General features: G+C 36.0%; 1 protein-coding gene and 1 long non-coding RNA gene across 9 annotated transcripts in view; one reads left to right on the forward strand and one right to left on the reverse strand.

Annotated features, from left to right (window-relative positions):
- The first annotated feature begins 2,148 nt into the window (after positions 1–2,148).
- On the forward strand, positions 2,149–4,311 carry LOC115885738. The gene is made up of 2 exons (XR_004050779.1): positions 2,149–3,427; positions 3,491–4,311. It is a non-coding gene; the product is annotated as an uncharacterized LOC115885738 (long non-coding RNA).
- Positions 4,312–11,635: 7,324 nt separating this feature from the next.
- Positions 11,636–15,474, reverse strand: part of LOC115885737 (mitochondrial uncoupling protein 4) — a 36,729-nt gene continuing 32,890 nt past the window's right edge. For all 8 annotated transcript variants that reach the window (XM_030904738.1, XM_030904737.1, XM_030904742.1 and 5 more), the window contains one exon: positions 11,636–12,124. In XM_030904738.1, the coding sequence (XP_030760598.1) occupies positions 11,950–12,124 (175 nt within the window). In that variant the 3' untranslated portion in view covers positions 11,636–11,949. The remainder of the gene's footprint in view (positions 12,125–15,474) is intronic.

Consider the following 15,474-nt stretch of genomic DNA (forward strand, 5'->3'; position numbering starts at 1 on the left):
ATTAACTTGAAATTTTTTGGGTTCAAGGAATTTGCATTTCAAGAGACAATAAGGACAATTTAGTCATTCCTCGTTGCCAGGGTTTGAGTTGCGGATAGTCCGGAGAATATATCTGCAATTAAAGCTTGTACATGAGCTGTGACCTGCTCAAGTATCAGCTTATGGAAGTCTGGACTAAGAGATGATGGTGGTCCAGACGGATTTAAGGGGCGTTGGCTTGTTGTGGAAGGCGTGTGTCTTTTGTTACGCTTGCCTAAGAAGACTGGGGCTCCGATCGGAAACCTGAAGTTACTAGATTGGTCCTTTTTGGAAAAGGACCGATCATCAGGGTTATTAGGCTTTTTAGGGCAACAAATGTGATTTGCAGCACTTCACATTCCCAACACTACCATCTCTGGTCTCCTTATCCCTCTATCACTTTGACTCTGCGATCATAACATCACCTTTTAGCCTTTCCCCCACCTTTGTCCACTGCTCCTCGTCCCTGCATTCTACGACCAGAGTTCCCCCTGCATATCTTCTTATACCCTTTACGCCATCCTTGCCCACAATGTCAGACGACAGCCTATCCTTGACTGCCGTCATGACATTAGTGTTGGGGTCCTGTCCCTTAATAACTATTTCTCTCTTCTTAGGCACATCCGGGGTCTTCCACACCTGCATCCTCCTATCTTCTACGTCCCGTAAGGCAGTCATCTGAGCATAAGTTTTAATTAGTCCTGTGGACGCCACCACTGGTGTCCCAACAGGTGTCACCACCGGCAGCCTCAGGTGCTCCCATTACCACCCTGCTCCCCGGATTCAGATTCAGTGGTGCAGTCGCTGTCCTATTCTCAGTAATGCGTTTTTCCAGCATTTGAAAACGATCTTCTGTTCTCTTTTCCCAAGCTCTGAACATACTCTCCAGTTTGTCCCCCTCCTTATCCACACTCACTTTTCTTCGTTTTCCCTTCTTTGCCCTTTGTCTCCCCTATCGCAATAACAAACACCGTGAAGATGTCCGACAGATCATTTAACCTGTCAGACACCTCCGCCTGCTCCGCCCGGTTAAATTGTATTTTGGATCTCGACGTAGCCGCTCTGATGCTCACTATGCAAATTTTAACTTTATTAAACTCTACATTTACATCAATTATCTACATTTACAAGAATTACTAACAGAAAACCGACCAGAATTCCAATCTGCAGAAGAGGAAGACAACCTTGCGGGCACTTCAACGATCAGCGAAAGAGAAGTACATCTAAGTCTCAAAAAAATGAAAAATAGACGGTCACCAGGTCCTGGTAACATTGCAGTAGAATTGTTAAAGTGTGGGACCGAGAAATTGCGCTGGCGCCTGGCAGAGCTGTTCAACCAGTGCTGTCTGCAAAATAAACTACCCCAAGAATGGAGAGTGGCTCGTATAGTGTCTATCTATCTTTAAAAAGGGAAATCGCAACGACCCCGGTTGTTATAGAGGCCTGAGCATTAACAGTTCAGTAAGCAGGCTTTTTGGAAAAGTTCTGCAGGGTACGCTCAGGGATAATATTGGTGACAAAATCTCGGAAGATCAAAACGGATTCACACCGGGGAAATCTTGCACAGATAACCTCTTTGTCCTACAGCAGGTGATTGAAAAAAAGATAGCAGTAGATCAAGAAGTCCATCTAGCGTTTATCGATTTGGAGAAAGCGTACGACTCTATTCCTCGCAACAAGATATGGGAAGCCTTGAATATTTTAGAAGTAGATAGACCCCTACTTAAGATAATAAAAGAGCTCTATAAAGAAAATAAAGCGTACGTTAAGATAGGACACAGGCTATCCAATCCAATAAATACCACAAAAGGGTTGCGACAAGAATGCAGCTTATCACCTCTAATCTTCAATGCTTACGTTGAAGTAGCCCTTAGGGAATGGAAGAGGAGATGCCAAGGCATGGGAATACCCATTGGGGAAGATACACTGTTTACTCTGAGCTTTGCAGACGATCAGGTCGTGATTGCGCAGGACTCTTTCGATCTGGAGTTCATGACTAAGAGGTTTTACCAAGAATATAACAAATGGGGACTTCAGGTTAGTCTAAAAAAGACAGAATACTTAGCTGTCAATTCCAACGCTTGTTTTGAAGTCTTCATAGATGATAACGTCCAGATTGAACAAGTAGACAAATTTAAATACCCTACTAAAAAGAGACTTGGACGAACATTGGTGGAGTCAGTTCTTTGCTATGGTTCAGAGCTATGGACTTTGAGTGCAGATACGAAGCGGAAAATCCAAGTTGTTGAAATGGACTATCTTAGAAGGAGCGCAAGTATATCTAGGATGGAAAAAAAGACAAACATCGAGGTCAGGCGTATCATGAATGCATCGAAGGAGACAGTGCTAGATCGAATTGAAAAATCGAGCTTAAAGTGGTTTGGACATGTTCTACGTATGCCGGAGAACAGGTGGCCAAGAAAAGTTTTTCAATGGACTCCTCAGGGTAGAAGAAAGAGAGGCAGACCTAGAATATCAGATATATCTGATATTCGCCAATGCGCACACTCGCGTCAACTATCTAACTATAAGTCTAATTGTCTAACTGTCTAACTAATCCTAACTTAACTAACCGTAACTCTACTGAGGTCCCAGCCTTTTTGTTCTTGTCCTGCGCACACACCCACCAGACGAGCCTGCGTGCTCCAGTCTGTGGGGCCCCACACTACCGACACCTGCGCACTACGTACCACCACGCTAACAGATGGGTATGTGCCCTCGAAACTAATTAGGCATTCCAACGACCTGTCAAAATCGATCCAATATGGCCGCTGGGGGCACACATGGCTGTATTTACATTAGTCCTTGTGGTAGTCAAATCAGAGCTAAGTTATATTTAATACATTTTATAGTGTTTTTCAGTTCATATTGTGGCTCAGTAGTTAGCTGTTAGCACATTTATAGTAAATTTTGATAGCCAGGATATAAATTCTGCCAGAAACATAATATTTTAAGACGTTTTGTTACATGCCGATTACGTGTCGGAAGTCGAGCAAATAAAGACAATTTATATTTTTATTGTGTCCCTACGACCACAAATCACCGCTTCTTAACAGAACAAAATTAATTGTCCAAGAAACGTCGTTCTCTTTGGATGGCAGCTATAAAAAGAGATGATTTAATGTGGTGTATAATCTATAATACAAAAACAGAGGGTGTGTAGCAAACACTTTCTAACAGGTCTGTAGTAAAAATCCTTTATTGATATTTCTGTTTTAATAATTGTGGAATATTACAAGTTTATAATTGTTATTTCTAGGAAAACTTGTTAGTTTAGAAGATGAAAATCATCCAGATTGAGTTGGTTCCGTCACAAGACATGGGTCATAATTGTATATATCTGAGAAAAAGACAGGATGATATTGAGAGAAAACTAAGGGCAGACTAAAGAAGAAAAGTACAATATGAAGTGAGATTACTGACAACTGTTCAGATTTTAAAATACATATACTAATTTTGATATTTATTATAGGCCATTCTTAACACGTCTGAAGCAGAACCTCATCGTGTGATTGAAACAAATGTTCGAATCAACAGTTTTAGTATACAAACATATATCACGATGGATGACTTATGCAACAAATTTGAGCAGCTTAGTTTTGCAACATCTAAAATAAGTAATTTCGCCTGATTGCAGATTACATACCATTTACACAAACGACAGCTCTAAGCAAGTTTAAAAGATTTGGGTTATTGTTTTAAAGTGTCTTTTGCTACAGCCTCAACAACATTTAAAGTAATCAATAATGATTTATACAAAAGGTATAAAACCTTATAAATAGAATGGTCCAATCCATCTACGATGCTCTAAAAATATGACATATTGTTTTAAAATGGCATTTAGGAATCGCATTGTATTATTGATTGTTACTCAAATATTTATTTATTTATAACATTATATTGTAATTCTTATTTTCACGAGTGTAAATTACAAAATTAGCTTATTGTTTATATATCGTAATAAACGAATATGTACTATATACTGTTATACTCCTTAACAAAAATATACAATTGTCGAATAAACAATAAGAAAGATACTTTTTATTTATTTCTATTATTTTTTACACATACTGATGGCCCAATAGATATGTTTTATTAAAAAAATATATACTGAATACAAAACTAAAACCTCAATCGATAGAATTATGACAGAACAGCTGATCGGCTTCATTGACCTTGCCCCCAGCCGCCATTTTAAAATCACGTGGTTTGGAATGCCTAATTGCGGTTATGTTTTTAAACAGAGCTATGCCCCTTACAAAGTTTGTGGTTAGATTTCAGACGGACTGAGAATCAACACACCACACTTCGTCCTACCCCGACGAAAGTAAGACACAGAGTGAGACAGTCCGGACAAAGGAAATCTGGAGATGGCAGTCTCGATCGAAAACCTGAGGGTCTCGTAAGGTTCTTGGGCTGATCTTTCTTAGAAGGTGGCCGATTTGCTAGGTTATTTGGGTTCTTAGAACAGAGTATATAATTAGCAGGATGAGGGCCAACACAGTTTTTACAAATTGCAGGACGGTCCTCTTTCTTACTACAGGATTTAGTGCTATGAATTTTGTCGCACTTAATACAACGGGCAGGGGCGAAGCAATTCGTAGCACAGTTCCCGAATAGCTGGCAGTTTTTTGGGCTTCGATGCAAACACTGAGCAAAGCCACGGTGCGGACGTTGTTTTGACGATTTGGTGAAGCAGCCCTTGCTGCTATCTTTTTACTAATGATTGTGGAAGAGGATGAATCGTCAAAGTTGCTTTTCTTCCCCAAGACCTTCCTCTTAGGACAAGAGGAGACATCAGACTGATCGTTTTTTTTTTCGGGGTACGGCCGTGTTTTTTCAGGGTAATTAGGATTGCTTCGATTAAGCCTTTAATATTATGAAATTCAATTTCCAATGAATCTAGGGATTCTTTACTTTAATTTTCGATGTGCACTTTTCGGAGTCACCGACACTAACTCACTGACGTGCTGCAGGATTTAGTATTATGTGTTTTATCACACTTGACTTGAATTGCTAACAGTTGTAGCACTGGTTGGTGCCATTACCACGAATTTGGGCTTGGACGCGGACACTGAGCAAATATTGTATACCTATTGAGGTTTGATGACGGGGAATATGACCTTGACGACAGAGGCTTTTTCAAACAATGCGCTCTACTTTTTTGACATCGAAGCCCTGTGTGATGTAAGATCGTCTTCAATCGTCGCCTTTCTTCAGAGAAAAAAATAGATATGGAAAGCAATTGCTTCAAATTTTTGAAATACTTGAGGCTGTTGCATAGAACGAGCAGCAGGAGAGGATTTTGCAGCAGGACTCTGTTAAACGAGGCTGCTTGAAGTTGGAGTTGACTCTTGAAAGTCCTAGCTACTATCTTTTTGTTTCTGCTGGTTGAGGTAGTAGAAGTAGAGTCGTTGTCAGAGCTGACCTGACGGAATCTTTTCTTCCTTAAGATCATCCACTTAGGACTAGAGGAGACATCAGGCTGATCGAATTCCTTCGCAGGATCGCAGCCGTGTTTTTTCAAGGTATTTTCGATTAAATCTATGCTGGTTCTAAGACTATGAAGCTCAGCTTCCACTGACTCTAGGCTTCTTTGTCGATAAAGGGTGTAGATTCACTTGAATCAGTATCATAATGACACTCTGATTCATTAGACTGGGTGTCAAGGAATTAACAGATTCCATGCTTTTGGAACGAGCCGACGAATAGTGGGACCTTTCCGACTCTGAAAATGTTCCGATCCATGGCTGAAGGTCCCTTGACGGGGTCATCCGCGAAAGGAATGGTTTGTGTCAATTTTTGTGGCTTAGAAGGTGTTTGGTTAGGCTATGCTGCACAGGGCGTGAAAATGCTAGAGGGAGGGGCTTACATAAACGGGTTGAGTAAGTTTTGAGATTAAGATTGCACTTACTAGAGCGCCAAAACTGGTGATAATATCGAAGCGTGGTATACCGTATGGAGTCGCCGTAGTAACTCACTGTAACATAGATTTCTGTCATTTAAAAAAATCGCTCTCGAAAATTTCGCTTGCAGAAGGATCTAGCTTTATGTTGTGATACATAACTTGTATATAAAATTAATCAAAAGTCAAGCCAAACATAAAAACAAAATCAGCTGTTTCACCTGCCAATAACTGTAACACACGAACATATAGAACTTAATTTCTTTAAGAAACCATATATAGGGAAATTAAAACAACTTTGGGTGCACGTCATCAATGACACCATGCGTCGTCTTATGGAGTTTGCTGGTGGTCGTATTATGATGTGCAACCAAAATTATTTTAATTTCCCTATAAGTACTTTTCTAATTATCTCAAACACGTTTACCTATAATGTACAGGGTCGGACCGGCCATATAGTCACGGTGGCGTTTGCCGCCCGGGCCCCAGCCTTCGCGGCCCCCCCTGTCTTAGGACTTACATGTAAAATAGGTCATTATTTATTCTTAAATACACGGAAAATAAATTGTAATAAACCCCACAATTATAGAAAACATTGCTGCATTTTGCATCTAACATGGTACTAAGCATCACGTTCTAGCTTTTATTTCTATTACAAGATCTCCAAAATAGTTAAATATGCTTGATTTTATACGAAAATAGCGAACAAATGTAGTGGTAATTACCACAATTTATGTCAGAGAATATTCAGATTGTACTCGTTGAAATTTAAATGAAAATCATTATTACAAATTGTAGAACTACCAACTATATTTTTGATACTGAGGCATTGTTGTAAACTGAGTTGAGGAAGAATAATAACTGAATTAATACAACAATTGTGCGTCATTTGTTTACAAAAATCTAAGTACAATCTGTCGTACAATGTTGTAGTTTCTTTTTTCAGTGTAGAAATAAAACAGAAAAAAATGACGGTAATATTCTCAGGTTATCCCCAAAACTTTTTTTGGTTTAACAATATTTACATTTACATTACATTACGGGTAGTTCCCTGATTTCAAACACTAACAACAAATCAATATAGGGAAATTTGACCAAAACGTAAGGCAAAAAAATACGCAGAAAATCCACCCGTGCCCCTATGGCCCAGTCCCACCCTGAATATGTATACAAGGTGTGTTAAGAACTTCGCAACGAACATATTTTTTACTATTAAGTTTAAAAAACATTATACGGGATTTCTTTTTCATACCCAATATAAAAAAAAACATTTTAAGATAATGTCATGTCACAACTACCATAGTAGCGATGACTGACTACAAAAAACTTTTTTTTACATATGGAGCGGTTAGGTGACAAAATATCGAAAATAGTCCAAAAAAAATGTTCTATTCTAATGAATATACTTATTGTAATCGCAAAACATTTTCCGATGCACGTCATCAATCATATCGACCATAGACTAATGTCACCTACTAGAGATAGATTGGACACTGATATAAAACAAATAATTCCTTCATTTAGAGCCACCTGGTTATCCGGAAGAAACTAATGGAGAGTTTTGGCATGACAGAATTTTAGCGTTCCGTTATTTATTAACGCTAACTAAAATGGTAACGTTATTAAAGCACAAAATTATTCCTTGTAACATATAAAAAATATAGACTTGTTTACTATATCTTGTTTTATTAAATCATTAGAAGTGTAACATATTCAAAACTAAAAATAAAATTATGAATACATAGGTACATTTTAAACACCAACAACAGAGCACATAGCGCCAATTTTTTTGATTTAACAAATAAATTATAATATAGTAAAAATATTATAGACTACTAATGTACTGTTACTAAAAATACTATTTTACCAACTATGTACTTATTTAAAATTAAACATTTTTTTATTTCGTTCATAAATATATTATTCCTAAGATGTTTAAAAAATGTCTTTAATAAAAAAGTTTAGTATCTAACACGAAAATGGTGATCGGCCGTAAATATCAAAATGCACAAACTAATAAAAACACAAACTATAAACACAAATCACCTAACTTTCCGGCAAATCAGGAATATCTGAATTAATAATTATTTAAAAATGATTTAAAAATAATTTGACGGATCACCAACATTTTGACAACTAGATCAAAACTAGACCATAGATGATAGTAAATAGAGAAGATGTCATGTCATCTTCGTATATAAATTAGAAACCTGTACTTTCATGTCTTTTGCGCCGTCTGGCGATGCGGAAGAAACTAAATTTGTAGTCGAGTGTCTAGGGCCTGATATCGACATTGACACTAAAGTCTATAAATGACTAAATGCAATGTTGGCAAAAATGTTTAAATTTGTTGTATAATTTAGGATACCGAGCAGCTCTTCATTTTACTTTATACAGCAAATGATTGTAACAGATATTTAATTTAGATTAAAGCTACAAAAATTAGTTCAAACCGAATTTTATTATCGCTATATTACATTGCGCCGTTTTCAGCAAGGTTGTCGTTTGTTATTTAACAATTACCCTAATATCAGTCATTATTTTGTATAATATCGTGTTGTTGTTGAATCTCTGGGAGTAATTCTCGTTTTTTGCCCATTTTCATAGTATTTTTTTTTAAATTATACTTTTAAGCACAAACAGTTTTTTGAAGAACTAAATTTTTGAGTTTTTGTATTGCATTTTTTGAGATTGTGTGTTGAAAATATGCCGAAGCATTTAAACAGTCGAAGCAAAAAGCTTGTAGCTTCCCTGATAAACTATTTTGATCGAGAACGTGACAATAAAGGTCCTTTATACTTGTGTCTAGCCCTAGCAGGCCTATTAAGCCCGACCAATCACGTTAGAGTTTTTGACAAAAACCAATGAATTAACACACTCCAAATAACCACGCTAACCAACCTGATTGGTCAAGCTTAATAGTTGCCTGCTGGGGCTAGACACTTCTGTCCTTTATTACCCTTGACCTTGACTGCAGTCAGAGAATTAAGTTTGATTGATAAGCATAGCAACATTACATCACTTTCAAAGTTATTTCTACGTTAGTTTTAATTAAATTCTGTGATTATTAGTTTGTGCATTAATAACACCCTCTTACTTGTTATTACCACTTATGGCGTTGTAAGATTTGGTAAGTACACCAATAAATAAATAAACAACTCATATAATAACGCTTAGAATAATAATATTCATGGACTAGTTTTTGCCAATATGTATTAAGTAAAATAAACTATAAAACAAATAAATCAATTAATTACTAAAATATTAGTTACTAGCGTGTACCAGCGACTTCGTTCGCGTCGAATTAATCATTTGTAATGGTGATGATAAAGCAAAGCAAGAATTTCCATTAACATAAAAACTGGATAAAATTTTCTCACATTTATGTCAGCATGAGAAAAAACAATATGGCGATATTATTATATAACTTGGTAATATTTGAGGGGTAGTTTCATCTCGTTGGAATTTGACTTTCGAAAAACCCGTTTACCAAAAATAAGCTTTTTACGTCAAGCAGTTTAAACAGAATCGTGGATAAGAAATTACCCAACTTTTTTGGAACACCCTGTATGATTTTTTAAAAAAATTCAAAATATGTAAAAAAACCAAATACATTATGCTTGTCTAAGCGTTTTCCCGAAAGACTAACCGATTTTGAAATAACGAATATTGTAATATTTGAGGGGCGTTTTTACCCTCTTGGAATTTGAGATTCGAGAAACCCCTCCTTATCGAACCTCTACACCCCACAGTCAATCCGTTTACCAAAAATCAGATTTAAATGTCAAGCAGTTTAAGCAGAATCGTGATTACTCCATGGTCATATTTTATGAAACACCCTGTATAAATTTATAAAAAATCTTAAAATATGTAAAACAACAAAATAAAATATACGTGTTTAAGAGTTTTTTCGAAAAACTCACCGGTTTTTAAATAAAAAAATATTTTAATATTTGAGGGATAGGTTCATCCCCTTAGAATTCGAGTTTCGAAAAATCCCTTCTTATCGAACTTCTTCACCCTAAAGTCAATCTGTTTTCCAAAAATCAGCTTTTTACGTCAAGCGCTTTAAGCAGGATCGTGATTAATCAATGACCAGATTTTTCGAAACACCCTGTATACATTTTTAAAAAATCTTAAAATATGTAAAAAAACAAAATAAAATATACGTGTTTAAGCGTTTTTCGGAAACTTGACCGTTTTTTAAATAAAAATATTGTAATATTTGAGGGGTGGTTTCACCCTCTTGGAACTGGAATTTCGAAAAATCCCTTCTTATCGAACCTCTACACCCTAGAATCAACCTGTATGCCAAAATTGAGCTTCTTACGTTGAGTAGTTTGAGCAGGATCGTGATTAATCAGTATGTCAGTCACTTAAGGATTTTATATATTAGTATAGATTAAATTAAAAATAAAACGTAAAAGTTTTTAAAAAATGATATAATAAATATATTATTTGTCACTTTGAAATTAAGATTCATCTCATAAATCTATCACAATCTGCCAGCGCTGTCGCCATCGTTTGTCACTTAAAGTTGATTGTGACCTGCATCGGAAATTGTTTTGCAAATACCATAGTTACTACCCGCTGTAAACGTATACAGGATCTTTAAAGAACGTGCCATCATCTCTCGTGGGGAGATTCCTCAAGCAAAAATTAAATTTATTTTTCATACTAACCTGGGTCCGAATCTGTTTTGTTTCGTAGCTAGGAGAATACTCTTCATTTTTTTTTCGGTTTATTATAATTTTCTTCAAAGTACTTTTTCTACAACATATTCGAATGAGATTTGGAGGGTAAAAGTTACTATCAGTACTACATATTTTAAAGCTAAAAAGTGTCGACCGATTCACCAGGGACGTGCATATGGGTTATCAAAAAAACGTATGCGCCATTGCCTTTTTTTCATCTTATTAGCAAAAGTGTGTAAGCTGTTTAATGTCGATAAAAGTCGTATCTTGATAAGTATCAAGAAACAACTTTTAATCAGTACAGTTAATCACAATTAATAAAATTAAAATAAAAATAATAAATTATTTCTTTAATGTAATTTATCACTAAATTTTACTAAAATGTATAACACTGATGTACAGCGCTAAATACAGCAAATTCCCCCCAAAAATTATGATAATTAAGATAATTACAAAAAGCCTATATTTTAAAAGTTTTAACATCCTGTAACTTTAACACTATGCATTTCCGCACCCATGTTTATAGGACTTTTTTTATATCTATCCTGAACAATGGTCTAGGGAATAAATCCAACAGGGAACTTTTAATGTGTTAATTGAAAATTTTTGTTTTTTAGAAGCCATTGCAACATAGTCGCAATATTTTTATTTGCAATTTCTTGCGAAACAGTAAAAGAAAAATACAGCATTAGAAATTATTCTTATTAGTGTCTTTTTGAAACCAAAAATAAACCCTTTTTAAATAAGCTGATACTTTTTAAATCACCTGTATATTTAGGAAACTTGGGAAATCGATTTAAAATCATATGATCGATATTTTGTCACCTAAACCCACATTTCGCATTTGGATAAAGATTATTTTTTTAGAGATAATTTTTTTCATTAACCCAATTATAAAAAAATCGATTTGTTGCGATTTTTTTGGCATATTTTGATCCTGTGCCTGTGTCTGTAATTACATAAGATGGTTTGTTTCTCTGTTGAATACATAAATTGTTACAATAATAGATATAAAATATTTTAAAAAATAGCCCATTTATTATTTCCAATTTTCAAACCCAAATAATTTCTAACTCTAAATAAAAAACAAATAATTCTATTTCTTACCAGCCGTACAGAACAAAGATTAACACACATCCAAATTAATTAAATTAATTTAAAATAAATATTATAAAATAGTCTAAAGTCTTTATTTGCCTTCACGGTTCATTTAAAATTTTATTTTAATTAAAAGAATACGTTTCATTGTATAAAGTTCTTCTCTATCTTATATACACCTATAAAAGTTACTAAATAACAATAAATATACTACAACAGATGCTAAATTTACTACTACCATGCTTTAGCGCCCATTAATGAGACGACTTCTTCGTAAGTTAACCAAAAACTTAACGACCATGGCGCCATCCTCATCCAAATGGGAATAAACCCTTTATAAAGTGCCCCAAAACCTTCGGATTGTATAGTTTTTCTTAAACAATCCAGTGAAGATGTATATAAAAGTCCTCTGAAAATAAAATAGCAATTCAAGAATCGAACATGTGTAAAAAATGAAACTTTTTAAAGAACTCTTTAAAATGAAGCAAACTGTTAATTTTTAATAGCTTCTAAGAATTCCTTTTCGAGTTTTGAAAGATAAAAAACAGCTATTAAATTGAAGGATTTGAATAACATGTTTGAAAAAGTGTCGTTTGAAATGTTGAAAATTAATAAATTAGAAATTAAAAAACAATTTGATTGGCTTTCACAAAATTTGTACTTATTAAAATGGCCGTCTGTCCGTCTGAAGATTCCATTCGGGTACCTCTATCCACGTGCCAAGATTGGTTTCAACCGACCCGAAATTATTTTTTAATTAAGAAAAGTCCTGATAATTTTGTCCATTTTGAGGTAAATTATAATTAATTTATTTTTGTTTCCTAAAATATATTGATTAAAAGAAAATATATATAAGTGGGCAACGCTGTGCCGGTCAAGCTTAATCACGTGACTAAAAGTTTATTTGATATGAACTATACATACCACAGAGTTAAAAATTGTGATACATACACTTTAAGTTATTTTAGCAAATGTTCAAAAAATCCGCCACTGATTGCCTTTCTTGATTCATAAGTTCTCTTGTTCGCATAAAAAATCTAAAACGGATAGGTTAGGTGACAGAGGAGGTCTCCCTGAGTTTACATAATTCTGGTATAAATAATTTTTAACATTTCTTCCATTATGAGGGGGAGCATAATTTTTAACTTTTCTAACATGTTTTGAAAACCGTTCTCTAAAAAGCGTAATTAACGTTCACTGGTCAATGTATCCTCGAAAATGAATGGTCCAAGAATCCTACATGATTTTCTTCATTTGAAAAATTTACAATAATTTAATTATAAGTACGTACGGCCAATGAGCGTCGTATTGATTGTTGTTATCATAGTTACCGATCGGCTCTATGACAGATATCGCAAATTTGTACCGACGACTCTCGGTATCTCTACCGTGAGGTTGACAAGGGCACGGTAGAGATACCGATTTTCGTCGGTACAAATTTGCGATATCTGCCATAGGACCGATCGGTAACTATGACAACAACAATTAACACATTTTTACTATATACAAATACGTAAACGTATATCTCTGAAAAGTCGTGGCCAACTATGATTTCCATTTAAAAACATATGTTTGTGCCATATGTCAAAAAATGATAGGCTTTGAAATAAACGGAGAATACAATTTCGTTAAAAATGTGATTATCTACAATTTTACCTGAAAACTTTTTGTCTAATGCCGCAACCATACATGCGGCATTTTCCGATTTCTATGTATGTGGATGGGGAAGTCGGAGTTCGGCGACGAGAACGAACGCTCGTCTCTGTTATTGCTATCAGAGCCCGCATGTGTGGATGGAAAGGCGAAGTCCGATCACGAGTGCTCGGTAGTTGACGAGCGCTCGGAGTTCGCTAAATGCCGCATGTTCCGTTGCGGCATAAAATAGATTATAATGGAATTAGGGGAGCATTTTTAAAGGAGACGAGATTTGTTTTTTCGAAACATCTAGAAGCCATAAACTTTTTCAAAAATACGAAAGGTGCATCTGTTCGTCCTCACAAAACTGCAATTCTTTTCTCCATTTAACCGTCTCTCTAGTTCCAATAGTTTCCGAGATAGAGAACATCGTTCCATAGAGGACATCGTATCGTAATCACCCTGTATTTGTTTGATCAGGACCAGGGCGCTATTCTGTAGAATCGTCGGATAGTCGGCAAGTTACCGACAGCTATCGGTACGTACGGCCAATGAGCGTCGTGTAAATTGTTGTTGTCATAGTTTTGAGCTGTCTTAATAGGACATATAGCAAATTTGTACCGACGACTCTCGGTATCTCTACCGTGAGGTTGACAAGGGCACGGTAGAGATACCGATTTTCGTCGGTACAAATTTGCGATATCTGCCATAGGACCGATCGGTAACTATGACAACAACAATTAACACATTTTTACTATATACAAATACGTATCGAGAGCTGTCGTAACTTACCGATACCAACGATTTTAGAGAATAGCGCCCCAGGGGCGCTATTCTGTACACGGCATCGACAATCGTCGGTATCGGTAAGTTACGACAGCTCTCGATACGTATTTTTATATAGTAAAAATGTGTTAATTGTTGTTGTCATAGTTACCGATCGGCCCTATGGCAGATATCGCAAATTTGTACCGACGAGGATCGGTATCTCTACCGTGCCCTTGTAACCTCACGGTAGAGATACCGAGAGTCGTCAGTACCAATGTGCTATATGTCCTATTAATGACAGCTAAAACTATGACAATTTTACTATGACAAAGATTTTAGAGAATAGCGCCCCAGGGGAGCTATTCTGTACACGGCATCGACAATCGTCGGTATCGGTAAGTTACGACAGCTCTCGATACGTATTTTTATATAGTAAAAATGTGTTAATTGTTGTTGTCATAGTTACCGATCGGCCCTATAGCAGATATCGCAAATTTGTACCGACGAGGATCGGTATCTCTACCGTGCCCTTGTAACCTCACGGTAGAGATACCGAGAGTCGTCAGTACAAATGTGCTATATGTCCTATTAATGACAGCTAAAACTATGACAACAATCAACACGAAGCTCATTGGCCGTACGTACCGATAGCTGTCGGTAATTTACCGATACCGACGATTGTACAGAATAGCGCCCCAGGGGCTATCTATATAGCTATCGGTACGTATTTGCATATAGTAAATATGTGTTAATTGTTGTCATAGTTACCGATCGGCCCTATGACAGATATCGCAAATTTGTACCGACGACTATCGGTATCTCTACCGTGGGGTTAACAAGGGCATGGTAGAGATACCGATTTTCGTCGATACAAATGTGCGATTTCTGCCATAGAGCCGATCGATAACTATGACAACAACAATTAACACATTTTTACTATATACAAATACGTACCGATAGCTGTCGGTAACTTACCGATACCGACAGCTATTGGTACGTACGGCCAATGAGCGTCGTGTAAATTGTTGTTGTCATAGTTTTGAGCTGTCATTAATAGGACATATAGCAAATTTGTACCGACGACTATCAGTATTTCTACCGTGGGGTTAACAAGGGCACGGTAGAGATACCGATCCTCGTCGGTACAAATTTGCAATATCTGTCATAGGACCGATCGATAACTATGACAACAACAATCAACACATGTTTACTATATACAAATACGTACCGATAGCTGTCGGTAACTTACCGATACCGACGATTGTACAGAATAGCGCCTCAGGTTATTTTAAATTTTCGCCCAATTTAGTATTTTTGTATCTCTCATAAATCAAAAACGAGTACATATGAATTATT

Source organism: Sitophilus oryzae, unplaced genomic scaffold, assembly GCF_002938485.1.
Source record: "Sitophilus oryzae breed Bouriz unplaced genomic scaffold, Soryzae_2.0 scaffold_41_pilon_pilon, whole genome shotgun sequence".
Lineage (NCBI taxonomy): Eukaryota > Metazoa > Arthropoda > Insecta > Coleoptera > Curculionidae > Sitophilus > Sitophilus oryzae.